This window comes from Filicampus tigris, chromosome 15, assembly GCF_054856515.1.
Source record: "Filicampus tigris isolate MCC_2025a chromosome 15, RoL_Ftig_1.0, whole genome shotgun sequence".
Lineage (NCBI taxonomy): Eukaryota > Metazoa > Chordata > Actinopteri > Syngnathiformes > Syngnathidae > Filicampus > Filicampus tigris.
Genome location: NC_141231.1, coordinates 13,459,537 through 13,473,516, shown reverse-complemented (window position 1 = coordinate 13,473,516; position 13,980 = coordinate 13,459,537). Strand labels below are relative to the sequence as shown.

General features: G+C 42.5%; 1 protein-coding gene across 1 annotated transcript in view; it reads left to right on the top strand.

Annotated features, from left to right (window-relative positions):
• ric1 (RIC1 homolog, RAB6A GEF complex partner 1) overlaps positions 1 to 13,980 on the top strand; it is a 33,772-nt gene that overhangs the window by 6,645 nt on the left and 13,147 nt on the right. The window contains exons 3-7 of the mRNA XM_086053139.1: positions 8,946 to 9,025; positions 9,217 to 9,324; positions 11,831 to 11,976; positions 12,727 to 12,863; positions 13,661 to 13,752. Coding sequence (XP_085909265.1) covers positions 8,946 to 9,025; positions 9,217 to 9,324; positions 11,831 to 11,976; positions 12,727 to 12,863; positions 13,661 to 13,752 — 563 coding nt within the window. The remainder of the gene's footprint in view (positions 1 to 8,945; positions 9,026 to 9,216; positions 9,325 to 11,830; positions 11,977 to 12,726; positions 12,864 to 13,660; positions 13,753 to 13,980) is intronic.

Below are 13,980 nucleotides of genomic sequence, written 5' to 3'. Positions count from 1 at the left end.
TATTTATCAGCCAGACTCTTCCCCTTTATTTATTCTTCTTTATTTGTTCTTCGTCTCTTCCCTATACTCATTTTACATAGTGCCCCCAAGTTTTTAGACTGAGACGGCGCTAACTGAAATAAATGCCTTGTATTACAGGCTACATTGAAGTGAAAAGTGTCTGGAAAAACAAAGCAGTTCAAGTCTCAAAATAACTTTTTAAAATAATAATCTTTACTCTTTACATAGACATGCAGTTGTGTAAGCCAGTTTTGCTTTACAGTAGACACATTGCACTTTGTCTGTTTTTTTTTTGGGTGTGAAATAGTCCCAAACCTTGGACTTTCTTTGACCTTTACACTCTGTTTTTTCCTGGCTCACAGTCATTTTCGAGTATCTATACTCAGTACAGTATTGGCGAGGACTCAAACATATGTAATCGCCACTCGGTGTAAAAAAAAAAAAAAAAGGGTGTCTTTGCTCTCCTAATTTTTAATCAGTATCTCAGGTTTTCTTGTTTTAGCCACACACTAATCAAGTATGGCTAATATAAATATTTTTCTTCTGGAGTTCAGTTTAGCGTTGGGCATCTTCATGCATCATCAGATTCACACGGCCTAGATGTGCATTGTGTTGTGAAATGCTGTCATGGACGTGCATTTTACTGATCTGTTTAGTAAGACAGACTGTATGTTGTTTTTTTTAACACCAAAACATAGTGTCAAGTGTTTAAAGGGGCTACATTACATCACACCATTGATTATCCATTTGAATGTTCTGTTGTCTTTATATTTTTGACACTGCCGATTGTCCAGTTTGGCTGATTTGGACTTCTCCTACTTTCCTATGCATGAAGTTCACTTACCAAGGGCCCTCAGTTTATGACGGTACCAAAAAGCACCATTTTGAGCTTACCAACAGGTTCACAGCTGCAGGTGTCATTAGTGTTATTTTATTTTTATTTTTTAGGATATGGCCTAGAAGTGCTTGTACTAATATTTACTGTAATTTTAACTTACCGTAACTACTGTCTTAGTACGGGTTAGTGATAGATTTATGTTACGTCGCCATAGAAAATTAAATTCCCCAGCCCCTGCATTGTAATTCCAAAGTTGCATTCTCCAAAGTGGTTTCCATTTGCAAAACTTGTGAATGGCAATTAAACAATGAATCAATCATCGCTTAGCACCCGAAGCACCCGACCCTTCGTCTCTCTGTTGACCCTGCCAGCCCTTTTTCTTGTTATACCTGTGGGCTGAAACACACACACGACTGGATGTTGCGAATGTGTCTGAGGAAGGAGGTCAGGCCCATTTCCAGCTCAGCCCTGGCCAAAAACAACAGGGAGCAGCAGCGGCTGGAGTTTAAAAATACCAGGGAATGCTCGCTCCACTGGCCATTATTGTGAGCGCGGCGTATCGGGGAACGCCTTGAGGCAATTCCTCTGCAAATTGCCCCAAACATTCGCCTGAGCTCAAGGTTGGAATGACATTATTTTTATTTTGGTACTCACGGGTCACTGAGGACACTGTGAGCACACACCACAGGCCCCTAGCCAAAACTGAAGGATTCTCTAGCTGATTATGTGAAGATAACGGTGTCATTCCATACCCAGGGAGACTAATTACCTTTGCTATTTAATTTAAAAATGAACATACTTTTATATATGTTGAAAAAAAATGTGATTTAGTCCTTATACTCCCGACCAGCTGTATGTAGCTATTGACACCCTATGCAGACTTTAAAGCGAATGCGATCCTCCACCGATACCCTTCACTAATTCTGCATACATCTTGTGTTTATTAATCTGGGGGAGAGCGGCCAGCACATTGGAAGAGGTGGATTTGTTTATGTGGCACGGTGTCACATAGAAACAACACAGTACTATACAGACGGTAAGTACTTTTATTTTCTGGCTGCACATCCTGTTTTTCGGACCAAACGTTCCCGCTGTGTTATTCAGCAGTCACGCGGAGTTACTCGGGAGCATTTTTCACCCACGGTTCTCTCAGCCAGCAAGAATCTGCTGCATTTGCACACACGAAGAAGCCTAGTATATTATTGGAATTGGACAATATAGAAGATGATTCGAGTGTACCACCAAGAAGGCAATAGTAGCTTGCATTGAAACAAGACACGGGGGGGGTTCCTTGGTTGACAACGGTTTTGAAGTTGCAAACTGCTTGCAGTGAACTACGATGCACATTGGCGTAAGAATATGGGGTCACGTGGTGCAACAAGACATCAGTTCCCGCTTAATTTACTCATTATAGCTGGATTTTTTTTTTTTTTTATGATATAAAGCAATGCGATGAAAATATTATTCCTAGTCTACAAGTGTTTGTTCGTATGAATGTTTACATGACGTTACTAGCATAGGCTAGCGCTAAAATAGTGTCCAAATTTAGGTTACGTCACCACCGTAGGAACGTGATTCCCTTGTAAACTGAACACCCCGTGTATTCAAAAGCCAAAGAACGTCCCATTTAATTTTATCGTTTGGTTCATGTAATTTTATTTCACACTTAGCAAGGGAACTTTTTTTTTTTTCTTTTTTTCCAGAACAGTGCAACTCAAAACAAAACAGTCGTCCGAGTGACGGCCTGTGTCTTGAAAAACTTGAGTTGGGTCACTCGTAAGTTGAGGTACCGATGCTGGCTCCGCAGTAGCAGTCTGTAAAGGTGTCCATTTGAATGCAGTTTAGACTGGGAGGATTTATTGTGTTGTAGTTGGTGCTTCAAATTCTTAAAGCCCGTCCGAGACACCAGCTGAACTTTTATTGCTTGTTGGCTTTCAACCCGTGTGTTGACTGTTGGCCTTTGACTTAGAGGGGGTTGGGGGAGAAACTCAACAATTTCCAAAAGGTTCCCAGCTTCTTTGTATCGTGAGTTTGTCGCTTGCTGTTTTATAGTCGGGCACTTCTCTTCCTGCTCCCTTTATGGACCTCCTTGTGCCCAGTCCATATTTGTGGGCCCGTAACTCAAGCCCATCTCCCTCTGTGTCGCCTTTGTGTCTAATTCCACTAATGGCCGTCATTATAGTCTTTAGCCTATCGGGCACCACGGACGATTAGCATTCACTGTCCAGCTTGGACAACCCTAGCAAGAGTGGATCCCTTAAAGCCTCTGAGGCTGGATTGACTCTGCCGATCCAAGTGCTCAATTCAGATTTAAAACCTGTATCAGATTATCTATTTCCATGTACATTTCAAGTGACACACATCCCATTTGCTGTGTAGGTGGAACAGATTAAACAACCCACACAAGCAGACATTTTGCTTATGCTAATGATAAACACACCTCAAATGTAGCATGTTAAACCGTGTTTAGTCCTTGATGCGCCCCTAATTTAGCCTATTTACACCAAATGTTAAGCTCTGTACTTAAACAGCAGTTTAGATTTATATTTTTAGTTTTTTCAAAGTCAGTTTGTGTTGTTTGGGCAGATACTTGGCTCTTGTCTATTATATACATCACCAATCGGTGTATTTTGAGATCTATCCGCTCTGTGTTTATACTGCACTCGCATTGGCAGAAAACATCCACATTCATCCACATTTGGAGGATGCCTGCAACTGATTCCGATCAAAAGATTTCCGGTTGCCGGCTTTTTTGTGTTTTTGTTTTTTTCCCCCAGATTTACACTGCCATGATGCAACTCCAAATTCTGCCACTTGAGAGCTAAAAAAACAGGAACTGTGTCAATTGAACCCTGCAGTGTAAATCCAGATGACCGTTTTTTTTTTCTTTTTGAGGGTGGGGAGGGGGAGGATACACCCACACCGCTTTCTTCAAACAGAGTACAATTACTTATATTTGAGTGCTTACTGAAAATGAGTCGCAATATATGGTAACGCCATTTCAGCTTGCAATTGTGATGAAAATGTGTTTTGTTTTATTAAACATGGTTAAAAAACACAAACCTCTCTTGAACATGGAATGTCTCACTTAAATACAACACTCTTTGGAGCAACAGCTGTCAGAATAAGTCACATATTACAAAAGCAAAATAAACAGATCAAAATTAATCATTGCAACCGCGTTTGTATCGCGCGTGTGAATTCAAGCAATCCAATACAAATGTGAATTCCCCTAGGAATCCGTTTTATAATACCATACTGAAAGATAAACACTTTCACTATCAAAATGCACCAGAGCACAGTTCATGCAAATGTTACATGACTGCTAGTTTAAACATGAATGGCGGCTGCACTGATCAGAAGGTCAGCATTAGTTATATGACAAACGGGTGACACACACGATAAGGGAACAGGGGTTCGGTTATGTTTCAAAAACATTCAGCCCTATTTATAACGCATATTGCTGCGATCCTATTATGTTTTTGACCGAGGTAGTTTATGAGTTCTCTGCGGCTTAGTAGGTAAGGCGTACCCGACAGCTGTGTGCTACTTGACATCGTGCAGTTGCAAGCAAACATCTACACTCCTTGCAAGCTGGTGTTGTTAAACATCCACATGGCAGAGACTGGCCGGGCCTCTGTTTGTCTGCTTGTGGGAGTGAGTGAGCAGACCATCCATTCGGAAGGCTTCCTGTACAGTAACCGGAGGCTCTGACTTTGAGCGTCCATGGTTATGCGCATCGTCCTCCGGGGCCTGTTCAAACATGCAGAAGACGCCTCGATGCGTCGTCGCTTTTCTGCTGACTTGGCCTTTTGGCGCTCATTCTGCTTACAAGCACCAACTAGCAGAGTGGCAGCCCATTGCCTTTTGTGTTTGTGTTTATACCGGTCAGCACTTAATGTGACCTTGTTAATTGCGACATTGTTTTAAAATATACCTTAAAGCGGAAGTCAACCTAAAAATATTATTTTCAATAATATGTTTTACTTGCCTTCACTAGTCTAAACATAGAATTCTGGTTAATATTGTTTTTGTGGAATATGAGTTAAACATCAAAATCCATCCATTTTTAGCCTTCTCAGGGGGTGGCCATTTTGTCCACTGAAAATGTCATCACAGTTGCTCAGGTAATGACCAATCACGGCTCACCTGTTTTCTGAAGCTGAGTCACGATTGGTCGATCTGACCTGATCAACTTGTGATGTCATTTTTAGTCGACAGCAAGTGGCAAAATGGCCTCCGCCTGTGATGGACAAAAACGAGTGGATTTTACTGCTTAATTCATATTCCACAAGCACAATATTAATCAGAATGCCGTGTTTGGACTTGGCGCATTTTGTCACTTCTGTCGACTCAAGATGACATCGAAGTTTTCAGGGTTTAGGTAACGACCAATCATGGCTCAGCCTCAGAATACAGCTGAGTCGTGATTGGTCTTTATCTGAGCCCCGACCAACTTCGATGTCATCTTCAGTCAACAGAAGTGACAAAATGGCCAACCCCTGATATGGCTTAAGGTGGGTCCATTTGGCTGCTTAACTTATATTCCATAAACACAAGATGAATCAGAATTCTGTATTTCAACTAGTGGACCTGCATAGAACATATTCTGGAAAAAAATATGTTTGAGTTGTCTTCTCTTTAAGGTGAGAATTTTTTTTTGCATTGTGCTTGCGCACGAGAACATGAGCTGTTTCCTGGCATCCCCCACATTATTTGACATCTTTTTCAAAGTGCCACCAGACTCCCTTGTGTGTGCTTAATGGGTCCTCGGCAGACAATGGCCACCACTTCCTGTGAGTACATCTGCATGTGTGAATGCGAGAGGATGTTTGAAGAGGTGCTACATTATGTATAACGTCTCTCAATTGTGGTTCATTCCTCTAATGTCTGTTTTTATAATAAATACTGTATACCTTTGAGAAGATATGTAAATACAGTGGTGCCTTGAGCTACAAGGGACCCGGCTAATTATTTTTTGGCGGGGTTTGACTTGCGAGCAAACATTTGAGATACATAGCGCTGTATGGTGGCAGTTAACTGAACTCAACTCACTTCACAACAAGCAGCATTTTGGCAGATAGTGAACAATTCTTAAAAAAAAAAAAAAAAAAAAAGGCTTCAAGCTTTTTATTGCCTCTCCCAGCTGAAATTTACTGTCAAACTAAAAATAAAACAGAAATTTACATGTTGCTGATTTAAAACAACCAAACAATTTTGCCTCAAGAATTCCCCTGCTAGCGTAATGCTAACACATAATAGCAAATGCCATTGAAGGGTTAGCACTCAGCGTCGATAGTTGCTGTGTTGAAACCTTTTAAACAATTGCAGTTTGAACACAAACAGTGGCGCAACACATGTAGTAGACATATTATCGCAATACTCGCATGCATCAATTCTTTATCCTCTGCAAAAAACGACTAATACCCCAGCAGAGCCTACTGAGTCAGACTATGTGCAGTACAGAGTGAAATTCCTCTTCCCCTCCACCCCCATGTTTCATAAACGCAAGGTGGAGTGGCCCGCACCTCTTCCTTCCATTTTCCTGTATATGGCCCGCAGTGGAAAAAACATGGACATCCTAACTTGAAGGCATACACAGCTGAAGTTCTCATGGATTTCCTAAGTACCCCAATTTTCATTCTGCACTTAGGTTCCTCGCCTCCTGTAATTGACACGCTTTTGAAGTGCTGCAGCTGTCTGGGAAAGGGGCCTCGCCAATAACTTCTGAGGTAGTGCCCCCCGCAGCACCCCATGCAGATTACAGACTGCATATTTAGAGAATGTCAGAGTCCTCATCCCAAGAGTCACAGCATTAGTTATATGCAGGCATTGTTGGGATTAATGTTTCCCATGGGAAATAATGCATTCAAGGGTCAAACTGTGGCCATCATAAAACACTTCGTTCACATTTGAACTTTCTTTGCAGGCATGCAAAGAAGTAGAACATTGTTGACATTAACAGAAACAGTTGGGATTTAAATATCACGAGTACAATCTGAAGTGTTGCATTTTTCATTTATTATTATTATTTTTTTTTAAGAAACATTCTTGAGGTCTACACATTGCGTCACGCATGACGTCATTTCAAACTGTGCTAAACAACCTTATGTGCAATGTTCCCCTGGTAATGTTCTAATTTGTGTCAGCTCAGACACATTGGGCGTTTCAGGTTCTACTTTACAGATTTTTAAGACCTATGAAGAGTCACAAATACCTCTCCAATCTCCAGAACTTTTTTTTTTTTTGGGATCTGTTTAATAAAAGTTCTGCCACCAGCTGTCGTTTGGCTGAAGCAGAATAATAATGAAAAAAAGACAACAATTTCCATGATATTTTTGCAAAGCGTCTGTTGTTTACTGAAGTTCACATGCATGAAAGAAGCATTTGATTTTTGGTCAAGGTCAGCAGTTCCAAGGCAATGTTTCCTCTAATAAAAATGGGGAACTTGTTTGTTTTTTGTTTTTTTTGCATGCATGCATGCATGTCTCGCTGTCAGCAAGAGCTAGTAATGTTTTATGACGGGCAGGAAGCTTACAATGCCGCTTTTATAACGATTGATGGAAAAGCCACAAAACCACTTGCTGCGGTTGACGTCATCGGGTGACAAAAAGAGCCCATTGGTCGCACAATCGACTCTTCAAGCCTCCACTCTGCCCCGAGAGGCTTCTTTCAGTGTGTGATTTCAGCTGCTTAGCTCTCGCTCCTTCTATCCTGGTAAACAGGAGCCTGCGAGACGGCAAAGTTCAGTTATTTGGTTTGGAGCGCACCGGTCTTGATTGTTTTTGCAGACCTCAGTTGAGGTCTTGGTCACGTGTCAGGGCAAGGCTGTGCTCCTCCTGTTGCAGCTTCATACCGCTTGTCTCTCTCTTTGTTCCCGTTTTTTAGAATCTCGTCTGTAGTCATGTTTGGGTGCTCTACCAGCAGTTCTGTCGCCACGTTGGAAAATTGCGGTGGCCAAAAAAAAGAGATTGCCATACAATCCTGCAAGCCTCTGAGCTAAACATCCTCATGTAGTGAAAAAAAATATACCCCACGTTTCCACTGAGCAGTACAGTGTGGTTGAGTTAAATGGGTTCACATTTCAATAATTTAAAAGGTACGTGAAATGACTGATACCGATTACACCATACCGCATTTTGGCACTGTTTCCTTGGGGTTCACATTTACAGCTACAGCTATAGAATATTTTTAGGCCCGGGCGTTCTGCCGATGATCCCATCAATTAACTGAGTCTTTAATTTTTTTTTTTTTTTTTAATTAACGTTTATGTGAGGTACAGCTATTATTTTTGTCCACTTGGGCTTGCAATCCTCACGTTTTATTGTAGTATCTGTGACTGAGTGTGTATGGCTTTTAAAAGCTAGCCAAGTGAGTGATGTGGGCGTCATCAAACCCTTTAGCCGCTGTTAGATTAGGCCTCTTTGGCACATAAGTACAGGTAGGTTGGGTTTTACAGTTTGATACGGCGCTGTTGTTACCATATTTGCTCCAATAACAGATGTGGCTAATGATTAGAACAGCTTACATCGGCTTTACAGATGCCACGTCAGCTCTGCAGTTTGGTGGAGACGCCTTTGTAAAAGGTAATTGCAGCCGCCTGTTATTGTTTCCTAAAGGTTAAAAATGGAGGCGGGAGAAGGTGTGATTGGCGTAACTTTGTTGTGGCTTAACGTGATTCATTCGTCTCTTTTAATAATGCAGGCGTTGGTCATTGTTGGGCGGTGCGAGATTGCTGTGTCAGGCTTATCTTAGAACAGGTTAACTTGTGTGTTTGAGCACCTGTAGACATTTTGTTGCCACTAACATGAAGACCTTGTCATTCTACATTGAACTGATCCATTCGAAAGGTTGTTTTGACATCAACAGAGTCTTGTTGTCAAAGCAGTGTGCAACTGTGAACTTGGGTGCTCCTGAGCATATAGCAAACATTGTTTGCGCGTTGTGGCACCGGCGGTGTTATCAGTCCTAACTAGAAAATACAGGGAGCAATTTGAATGTGAAGCACCAGCTTGAATTTCTCTTTCGCATTCCAGCAATAATTCATTAAAAAGCAGGACGGACTGATGTTACGTCATTGACTCAACTTGTTTCTCTCTGTTTTCAGACTGCCAAAGGCTACATACTCTTGTTCTCTGTACTGGGTGGTGGGGATGACAAATACCTCTACGAACCAATATACCCAAAGTGAGTGCCTCCATTCACACATATTAATATGCAAGTCTGGTACAAAAAAAACAAAAAAAATCTATTCTTGTTACCTCTTGGGGTGTTTACATTCCTACATAGCATACCAACAGATATGAACAAGTCAGGGCATGAGTTGCACCTTTTTTGTTGCATTTATTTTTACATTGGTGACGTGTTTGTATGTTCAGGGGCAGCCCCCGTGTGAAGGTGACCCCAGGTTACAAGGAGGAGCAATGTGCCCCCGCTTTGTCGCTGGAGATAAAGAAGCCTGTCGATCTGGAGGCCCCCATCACCAGGTAGGCCGCTGACCTGTCATTTTTATCGCCCGTCATCTCATCAAGGCATCGGTTATGCCGCCTGAGCACGTCATGTCGTGTTGCTTATCCTGGACGCTACGGTCTCTAATTTTGATGCAGTGATTTGTGTTCCTGCTGCCCTCGGTTTCCTCTCGATTGAAATTTGTCACATCAAGAGGGGGGAACGCATATCAGTTTTTAAGGTCGCAACAGAACTTGATTACACGTGACGAGGAAAAGAATCGGTGAATCGGACACAGCACACCAGGCACAGAACACTTTCTCCTCCCTCCCTCATTACCAGATGTCTTTCCGCCAAGAATCGAGAAGAAAGACTTGTAGTAGTCGTAGAGGAAAATGAAAATGCTAGGCTAACTTTGAGCTTTTCTGGTAACCGCATTGCATATGTATCGTTCCATTTCACGGCCGACGCAGTCTTCGTGGCTCAGTCGAACTTCGTGTCGATCACATACACAGAAAGAGTTGCTATTGTTAAAGATTGAAAAGGTTTAACATTTTCGATTGTTGGCCCTGATTCCCTGAATAGATTGCGTAGGATAAATCACCTTTCACACACCCCACGCTATAATCAATCAGGATAATCTTTTAAAGGCATGCGATAATTTGTCTTTTGCTGACAGGTGGGTGGGGGGGGGGATTTTCAAATTCGTCTTGACTATTGGATGCGCACCCATCCTGAGTCTCTTCCCCCAAAGCTGGTGTTCACCACACACATAAGGAGTTTCCATCGTAAATATTTAACAGGTTTAATATTTCCGATTGTTGGAGCTAGGGCTGCACAATATATCGGGAAAAAAAATCGATATTCCGATCTTGGCTCATGCACTGTGCATATCGCAAAGACATGCAATACTTTTCTTATGAAATTGTATACTTTTATCTGAATTTGACCAGTCGGACGCAAATTTAAATGTGCATTTAAACGTATTTCTTTCATTAGCTAATAAAAATGTAATTTCTTTAGGAGCATGTTAAATATCGCAATAATATCGATGTCGCTTTATTCAACAACCATATCGCATATTTCCAGTATCGTGCAGCCCTAGTTGGCGCAAAACAGCACATGATTATCTCTCAGGATAATGAAACGGCTGAAAATTGGGCCTTTCCTGATTTTGATCAGAAGACGAAATGTCTCCAATTCAGATCAGTTATCGAGGTGTGTACCCTTTTTTTACCGCATTCAAGAGCTCATTCTCCTCCATTGTTGTTGTTTGTTATCCCATCAGCTTTCGGAGGATGTAGCGTGGTTTTCACAGTTTTCAGTTGTATTATTTTGAAGCGGAGAACTTGGCATGTGGAGCTGAGCAAAGCTGGAAGATGGAGTTACAAAGCAGCTTTATTGTCTGAAGTATGCCCCCTTTTGGCCTCTGACTATTTAAGCTTTTCCAGTTGACCTGTTCTGTTGTAAAATATGTAAGCTAGCTGGCTGGTGAACAACTGGCATAACAAAGATATGGATAGCCTTGTAGATTTTTGTATTTAGCACAGTCTTGATGCTTTTTTGCCTATATTCTATTTTCGATTCGCACCATGTGGGAGCAGCGTTGGAGCAATTTGAGTCTTAACTGTGAGTTTGAAAAAAATTTGGATTAGCTACAATTTCAATGCAGCAATTTAAAAGCTTACTACGTATAGTGAACTATCCACGACGTGATTTGGTGGAGGCATTACGAGGAAAGACCACAATCTGTAGTTAAGTATGTGCCAGAACCGGCGGGGTTACTGATTAAAATCAGGAGCATCTGTTCTGTCAGATACACGCGAGAACAAAGCTGCTCGTGTTTTTTTGGTTTTTTTTTTAAACTCATTCCGACTTGCGCTTTAGCTGCTTTACATAAGGTGAATGTTGTCAAATCTATAGTTAAAGTCTATAGGAAACATGTTTTATTGTCAGTGTTTTCTCCAGCCCGCTTTCTCTTCTGCCTACCAAGCATCCCCCTTGTTTGTTGACGGACAAGAGCTGTCATCCCTCCTCAAGTTCTTTTTGTTCCTTGCACGTTCATCACCATCCTCTCCTCGGCTGCATTCATTTGACAGCCGTTCTAAGCTGTCGTCGTGGCACTGACGAACGCACTTTGAGCGTTTCACTGGGGAAGCTTGCTTGTGCGGGCACTGAGTGGGTGTGATATTTTTATTTGTAACTAGCTAGAGGAAAGAAAAAAAAAAAACCTCCCCCACACAGCACTCTTCATGCTGATGCGTAGTTGTTGTAATCCTGTTCAGAAGACAATGAACCGCTTTACACGTGCGCACAGGGGCCTTTTTGTGCTGCGAATGTCGTGTGACACCAACCAGAGTTGAAACGGACTTCAAACCACTGTTATCATGACCGAAATAGCAGGATTATCACTATTACTAAAAGATACATTTAGACCCCCCCCCCCCCAAAAAAAACAATTAAAGACGCATACAAACAGTGTGCATCAATTCTTACTAATCATTCATGTGATCAAATGATTTTGTCCTTTGTCCTCCTGCTTAGTCTCCAGTCCCTCCAGGAGGAGCTGCTGGTGTGCACCGCAGACGGCTACCTCCACGTGCTGCACTGGGACGGCCTGGGCGGCAACGGACGCAAGGCCATCTGCCTCACCACCGTCCCCTTCTCGCTCGACCTGCAGTCCGCTCGAGGTGCGACAGGACCGCACAGAACGCGGCCAGGACGACCCACCTTGACAGTGTGGTCCAATGGTCCCCAACCACAGATATCGTTATGAAAAAGATTTGGTCACTTCTGTCGACTGAAAATGACATCACGGCTGACCTGTTTTCTGAGGCTGAGCCGTGATTGGTCGTTGCTGGAGCAGTTGTGATTTCATTTTCAGTCGGCAGAAACTCTTAAGCGCTTAACTCACAAACGCAATAATAACCAGAATGCCGTGTTTCAACTCGTGGGCCTGCTGGGAACATATTCTTGAAAAAAAATCTGTTTAGGTTGATTACCCCTTTAATTAGCTAAAAATACATTGGGCTTGCTTATTTTCCTGCATGAAAAAATGTCATTCTTTCATTTGATAATAAAAATGTCATTTCACGTTAAACATCGCAATAGCGATATCGCTATGATCAACATCGGTATCGCATATTGCATGTTTTTCCAATATCGTGCAGCCCTAATTGAATTTGGTTACATTCCCTTCTAGTAAATATGGAATGAATATTTACTGTAGGTGGGGACGCTAATAAAATCATTCCTATTGGATTTAGAGCTGCACTTGGTAGTTATGTTTAATTGCCGTGAGGATCGTGCCTGTAAGGCGTCCTTGGACCCCAAAACTTTGAAAACCATGGCGTGGACAACAGCGCAGGCTCTCGGGGCACAAAATGCGTTTTATAAACACAAAATTGGGCCTGAATACACGCGTGTGCGTCTGTGTGTAGGCGGCCCGTCTCTGGACCTGGAAGGTGTTCATATCCGCTGCGTGGAATACTGCGAGACGCTGGACGGCTTCGCTGTGGTGCTGAGCGACGGACGTCTGGGCTTCATCACGCCGCTCAGCAGCACCATCACTGCCGACGTGAGAACGCTTGTCGTTATAAATGCATTCTGATTTGCGTGCATCGGTTCTAGCTCTGTGAGCAGAACGTCTGATCGATCTTAATGAGACGAAGTGCTTTTTTCAGGAGCAGGTCAAATACAAGAAGCCCGTTTGAGATTTTATATATTTTCCCGTCACAATGAAAAATTGGTTTTGGGAAGGACATGAAATTTAGTAGTTAATAAAAGCAGTTTATCCAGGTTATGTAAAGTAGCTGTTAGAGGTCATCTTGATGCTTGTAAAGCAAGAAACAAAAGTACAGAATTGTTCGATTGGCAGAAAATGGAAATGAATATCTTCAGATGGGAATCGGAACCAGAGTTTTATTCATTTCATATTTTTTTGAAGAATCATAACATTTTGTCTTGAGCTATTTCTCGGTTTTCTTAACTAATGAGGTTACGTGACAAACGGCGCCACTCGAGACGGGATTTTGCTCGAGAGAGTTCCTCATACTTGAAGAGGTTTTTTTTTTTTTTTGCCAACTTCTTGCTCCCCACTCGTCTCATTGGTCCATTTTACTTGTCAACTTCTTTCAAGCATGCCATTGTTCTATTAGGATGCTTCCCATGACGTCATCTCCAAACGTCGATCTAAGTAGGACAATTAAAAGGGTACAAAACCTGTGTGTCCACTTTGTCTGCCTTGAGATAAGAAAAAGCACATATCAAATATATGCCTTGGCTCAATTAAGATTGGGAAGCACTCTTGTAAAGGAATTAAAGCCCTAAGCCAACTATTACGCTGTCTTGAAGAAACGTTTCCCGTGTGTCCAGCAGCTGCAGGGCGTCTGGGCGGCAGATGTGAGCGACGGCACCTGCGTGGCCGTCAACAATAAGTACAGACTGATGGCATTTGGCTGCGCCAGGTAGGTGGCCTCACCAGCATATCTGTGAGCGTGCGCGTGCGCTCCAACGCGGCGTTTACTCGAGAAGCATTCGCGCCTTTGCTTGCGTGCCACAGAGGGCGATTGTTGAGCGTCCGGCGTGCGAATGTGTCAGGCCATGTTTGCTCCGGCTCCCTAGTGTGTGTTTGTCAGAAACATGTCCTTAGCACTGTACGTCAGCCACATAGCTGGACTTCTTTGTGTGGGTGC